Source organism: Myzus persicae, unplaced genomic scaffold, assembly GCF_001856785.1.
Source record: "Myzus persicae strain clone G006 unplaced genomic scaffold, MPER_G0061.0, whole genome shotgun sequence".
NCBI classification, from domain to species: Eukaryota; Metazoa; Arthropoda; class Insecta; order Hemiptera; family Aphididae; genus Myzus; species Myzus persicae.
The window spans coordinates 677,319-683,922 of NW_019104056.1; the positions used below are offsets into that span (position 1 = coordinate 677,319).

General features: G+C 31.0%; 1 protein-coding gene across 1 annotated transcript; it reads left to right on the forward strand.

Annotated features, from left to right (window-relative positions):
• Positions 1–758: 758 nt before the first annotated feature.
• Positions 759–4,472, forward strand: LOC111038137 (actin-87E-like). Its single transcript, XM_022321094.1, has 4 exons — positions 759–885; positions 1,552–1,700; positions 3,380–3,866; positions 3,940–4,472. Exons 2-4 carry the CDS (start codon positions 1,575–1,577, stop codon positions 4,455–4,457), a joined length of 1,131 nt encoding a protein of 376 aa, XP_022176786.1. The 5' UTR covers positions 759–885; positions 1,552–1,574; the 3' UTR covers positions 4,458–4,472.
• The last annotated feature ends 2,132 nt before the right edge of the window (positions 4,473–6,604 follow it).

Below are 6,604 nucleotides of genomic sequence, written 5' to 3' on the forward strand. Positions count from 1 at the left end.
ACTACCACCTACATGGTACTATGAGTGTTTATTTTTTGAAACTTGTATAATATTAAATTAATATTACACATTTCAGAACTTTGCACCCGAATAATCCATAAAAATCCGTAATCCGAAACCTTTAACCAATATTGATCAAATAGGAATACCAGAATAAAATATTATTAGGTATATCAATGAAATAATAATTCAGCATATTTTTTAATAATAAATGAATAATTATTCATGGCGGTTAGTTATACATTGCATGGGTATGTATACCTACTTTTTGTATATAACTGAATTAGGAGATAATAAATATTATATATTAATATAAAACAACAACTCGTATTTGGTACACGGCACAATATTTATTATTTTAATATTTTATAAGTATAAGTAATACGTTTATTAGTGCATACTTAAGTATAATATTTAAATATTTAAGAAAAAAAATATAGGTCATGAAAAAGTTCTAAGTTTTGAACAAACTTTTTTACTATAGACAATTTAATGTTATTTATTGTATTAATTTTTGTTATTTTGGTGATTATTAATTATTATATTCATAGTTCTTAACTACTTAATAATACTCAACTCTTAATAATGAATTAGGTATATATAGTTAGAAACTTGTTGAGTTTATAAATCTGCACTATAATTATAGATTGGTAGACAATTTTATATTTACTATGCCAAAATATTAAAATAATTTATAATTATCCACCACTTCCAGAGTCTAAGAGACGCTACCGACATAACTATATAAGTTGTTAGTGTTATTACTTAAACTATTATATTTTTGGATCGAGTCCGTTTATAAAACCGTCTGTACCAACCAGCAGTTGCGCATATTGACATCGTCAGCCACAGAGTAGTATTCCAGATTCCTTTCTTCGTTAATCGGTGAGTAGAATAGCATTTTTTAATATTTTACCAGCACACACGAATTCAGAATTTTAATAGGTTATCATCAAAATTGTACGAGATTGTTGTGTGATCGTACAATTAACAAAAAATAAAAATGGTGTAATTGCCTATATTGTAATAATATACAATTATTTACATTATATAATTTAGAGAAGACGTGAAGTTCATTTACGATTTTTTAATTAATATATTTAACATATATTATGTATACCTAATGTATTTGGTACTTCGGACATTGAATGATCTATTTTCCGAAAAAATAAAAATAAAATAAACGTGTGGTGTTCTTTTTATTATAATATTATATGAGCCAAATATTTTTATTTCCGAGAGTCTTTAACATCTGCTGACTCATGATTTCTGTAATTTTGTATAATCGGAGCATTTGGACGCTTATTTTCACCACATTGTGTCGATAGCCAACCAAGCACATTTAAAATCACTGTAACAGTTTTTGATAGGTTTTCTGATTTCTTTATATTTCATTACATTTATACAAATATATATAGGTACACCGATAAGTCAAAACAATATACCTATACTGAAATGTTTTATATAATGTGCGTGGTGTCTTCTCACTAACAGAATATTTACCTGTTTCCTATCCTGATCATAAGATTATCGTTTGATATGTTTTTTTAGGAACAAAACCTCAAACCATCAAAATGTGTGACGATGATGTAGCATCTTTGGTTGTCGATAACGGCTCCGGCATGTGCAAGGCCGGTTTCGCCGGTGATGACGCACCCCGCGCCGTCTTTCCGTCAATCGTCGGCAGACCACGTCATCAAGTTAGTAAAAACATTACCTAAACAGTAAACAGTAAACAGTAAATACAAATTTTAAACATCGTTAAAGTCCTATTATTTTGGGAGCTTTTTAAAATTCATAGAAAAGAATAAATAATTAATAAAATTGTTTATCTTTCTTAAAATATTTCATACCTATTACAAAGACCAGAGTATATTTTAACACATAGAGTAGGTGCAGTCATGCCACCTAGTGATCCTAGGTATCCTAGTTACTCTAGGTAGGTATTTGCCATTTGGCCTAATCCTTATGGCTTATAGTAATAGTGCCATGTAATTTTCTTAAAATATGTTCTGACAGAGACTAAAGAGTATCGTTAAAATCACATAAAACTAAATCATTAGCTATTATATAATAACAACTGACTACTAAATACCAGTGGTGGAACTAGGATTATTTTATGTTGGGTTCTATCTTGATGAAGCCAATTAAGTACCTACTTCTAGTGAACAACTTCGGGGTGAAAATATATTTAACCTATTTCTTGGTAGTAGTCTACAGTTATGAATAAATACGTTTAGTTCCACTTGATACCTGATATCTAAGTAAATTAAAATAAAAAAAAAGTTCAATATGTGGAACGGTCGGTTCTTTAGCTCTTGGACACCCCCCTCCCCTCCTCCATAAATCCACCATCGCTTGATACCATATAAGGTACTCCCAACATTTGTAACTATAAAAAAAATGTCATCCGAACTTGTTAGACGGAGTTAAAATAAGCACGGGCCTTCAAGGACATTGTGTGGGAGTTAATATAATTTTTATTGATACAATAAATATAATATTTAGTTATACATTCAATTTATATTTTTTATTACTATGGTTTATTTTATATACATCAGATTTCAAACAAACCACTTTTTCGAATTCCATTGCTCGGGCCAGGTCCAGTATGTGACCTAGGTACCTGCCATAAAATATTTAAACATCTATTTGAAACATTATGCAAAACAGTTTTAAATATTTAATTAAAAGTTTACCTTTATAAAACAATTAGATACAGTAATTTATTTTTATTACAGTTATAAAAACTAAACATTATTATTCATAAAAAGTATTATTTAGGTGTTGTTGAAAATAAAACAGTTAACAAGTAACGATAATTTATTTATTTGTTCCATAATATTGATCTAAGTTAAAAATACTTATAACGATGATTTATAAGTATGTGCTTGTATGCAGAAAAACTACCAACACTTGTTAATAGTCAATACATTGTAATAGGGTGGTAAACATTTCTGAAGAAAAATTTTGAAGAGAAAAACACTTGAAATCTGCAATGTTTTCACCATAAAGAATTTATATATGGCTTTTATAATTAGTAATCCTTTATTTTTATCTATAATTTTATATTACAAAACATTTTTTTTAAAATTAATATGCTATTTTCATATTAAAAAAGATTATTTATAGCATTTTTACCTTGTTCAAAAATTACAAACGTTAGGTATACAAAACACAATTTAAAGGCAGGTCACATATTGGACTAGTATCCACTCGCCATTTCTTCATCATTGTGACTAAACAAAATAGATAGTTATTGTGTTGAGTCTTTGAGTGTTTAGAAATATCTTATTGCGGAAATCTTCTTTTTTTTTTTTAATTTTGTCCTTCTCCTTACGTTTCGATTTCTCACCATTGGATTTATGTTCATTATTAGGGAGTCATGGTCGGCATGGGACAAAAGGACAGCTATGTAGGAGATGAAGCCCAAAGCAAACGTGGTATCCTTACTTTAAAATACCCAATTGAACACGGAATCATCACTAACTGGGATGATATGGAGAAAATCTGGCATCACACTTTCTACAATGAACTACGTGTTGCTCCAGAGGAACATCCAATCCTATTGACCGAAGCCCCGTTGAACCCAAAGGCTAACCGTGAAAAGATGACCCAAATTATGTTTGAAACATTCAACGCACCTGCCATGTATGTTGCCATCCAAGCAGTATTATCTCTGTACGCTTCCGGCCGTACTACTGGTATCGTTTTAGACTCTGGTGATGGTGTCTCACACACTGTCCCAATCTATGAAGGTTATGCATTGCCTCATGCAATCCTCCGTTTGGATTTGGCTGGTCGTGACTTGACCGACTACTTGATGAAGATCTTGACCGAGAGGGGTTACAGCTTCACCACTACTGGTATGTATTTTATCGCTGTTCTTATCTGCGAAATAAACATATCGTTATCTCTAAATAATTTTCATGATTGCAGCTGAGCGTGAAATCGTACGTGACATCAAGGAAAAATTATGTTATGTTGCTTTGGACTTCGAACAGGAAATGGCCACAGCCGCCGCTTCCACCTCCTTAGAGAAATCCTATGAATTACCTGACGGACAGGTCATCACCATCGGAAACGAACGTTTCCGTTGTCCAGAATCCTTGTTCCAACCTTCATTTTTGGGAATGGAATCTTGTGGTATCCATGAAACCGTATACAACTCCATCATGAAGTGCGACGTTGACATCAGAAAGGACTTGTACGGTAACACTGTACTCTCCGGAGGTACCACCATGTACCCAGGTATTGCTGACAGGATGCAAAAGGAAATCACTGCCTTAGCTCCAAGCACGATCAAGATCAAGATTATTGCCCCACCAGAACGTAAATACTCCGTATGGATCGGTGGTTCCATCTTGGCTTCTCTGTCCACCTTCCAACAGATGTGGATCTCCAAACAAGAATACGATGAATCTGGCCCAGGCATTGTCCACCGTAAATGCTTCTAAGTCATCACCTCTCACCAACTAAAATAAAAATTGATATTACAGTTTGAATTGTAATGCTTTATGTTATGAAAATATCAGATATATATCTATTAGGTATAATATACTGAAAAAAACAACGTGTTGTTTTACTTAGTGGTAAAATAACACTTTGATATGCTGTTAAATTAAAAAAAAATGTAAATAGAAATAATCTTTTCGAAGTTATCGTTTCTATAAGAATATTGTGTTGAATTTTTTATTTAAATTAACCATCACAGACACAAACTGGCTAAAGGAATTATGGAGATATAGATTCCTGGGCTGATAAAAATATTGAAGTCATGGAAGTGTGCCATTATTTGAGTAATAAATATTTAAACATGACCTACTTACATAGCTGGGTAAGCTTTTGATTATTAATTTCTGGGTACAGAAAATAAAAATTTGTATATAGCCATAGAGAAAATCAATAATGGAGCCATGGAAGGCATTTTAAGATGATGTTGAGGTATTGAAATACATTAATTTAACATAAACACAAAAACTGTAAAGTAACTGTAAATTATTATAATTTTTTTATGAAATCATAACTTTGATTGACTGCTATAATATAGTATGCACATTTACTCGGCCTTGAAATTGATTTTCTACCAGCAATTACCAAAATGTATAAAACAAAATAATCTTCAAACTATATGGTTGGTCAAAAATTGAATACATTTACGCAGTGCTCAAATGTATACTGAGGGGAGACTTTTTAAGCTATTTAAAAAAAAATCAACATTATAATTGAGTTTGATTTGCTACTGATGTAACTATTAATCAACTTTTAATCATTTTTAAGATTTTTTTATTAAATCGACTTTTAAAAATGCTAAAAAATTGGTCATTTTAAAAGCACCAAAATAAAATAAAAAAAATTTCAATTTTTAAATGCTTAAAACATTTTTTTTAAATACTGTTGTCAATTTGGAATTTTACTATGGATTAATCATAAGCCAACCTTATGAAAAATATTAATTTTTCCGGAGAAACTTAGATTTTACGACTTACGAGACATTTGAGTTGTACCTTATTAATATGGCATATAGCTGCTGTTGCTATCATAGGCGCACCATTCAATATTAAACTTGTGAGTGCTAAAATGTTTTACCCCAAAGTTTTACATTGGGGACTTCGCTCACTCGTCTACTATACGGTTTTACGGTTATACGGTTATACACACTAGGCATAAATTAATTTCATTTCAAATAACCTTATAAATGACTGCGTTAAAAAAATCGAAGTATAGTGAATCTGGTTTTCAATTAAGAATCTTTTTTTGACCAATATATTACAACCAATCATTACAACAACTATTACGTTTTTCGATGAACAAAGGATGAAATCAGGGTCATCACATTTTCAGTACTTTCATTATTTTTGTTTGTTTGTTTTTTTATTTATTTTATTCAATTTAAATATACCAAACATAATTTAACAGGAAATATAAGCCCATGGCATTAGTGCACTATTAATACAAACTGAAATAAACTCATTCTTATAAAAAATAACACTTCAAATAATATTATTAACTCAAAATAATCTAGGGGCGCTAATTACGGACTTGGGGGCTAAGCACCCCCTAGCACCCCCGTATGTGCGCCTATGGTTGCTTTAGCAGCATAGTTGTTTTTAAAGGGATTGTTGAAATTTGTGGGGTCTCTATTTTTAAGAAATGAATGTGACTAAAGCCTCCTCTAAAATTAGATCGTAGTTATGACTCAAGAGTTCGTTTATTAAACAAATACGTGGGCTGTTGGGCTGCTAGATTTCTCAAATTTCTCTGGGCTGGATTAGCCTCTGCGTATATTAGCATCCCTCATCACTAAATGAAAGACATTATATTATGTGTTTAGAAACAATAGGAGGTGTGCAGCAAGTGGCATACTTTTGAATGGCTATGCTCCTAAACACTCTTATTTGCGCATAAAGACTACCACTCACACCACATAAAAAGGATAACTTTGGCTGTGAAATATCGTTTTTATTTTATTTTTTGGTATCGGAAGTACATATAAAGTTATTCAATTCAAAAAACTAAAAAATAATGGATTTTGAAACACTAAGCACCTTTTTCGTATAAGTGACATCGAAAAAATAAAAACAATATTTCACAGATAACGTTC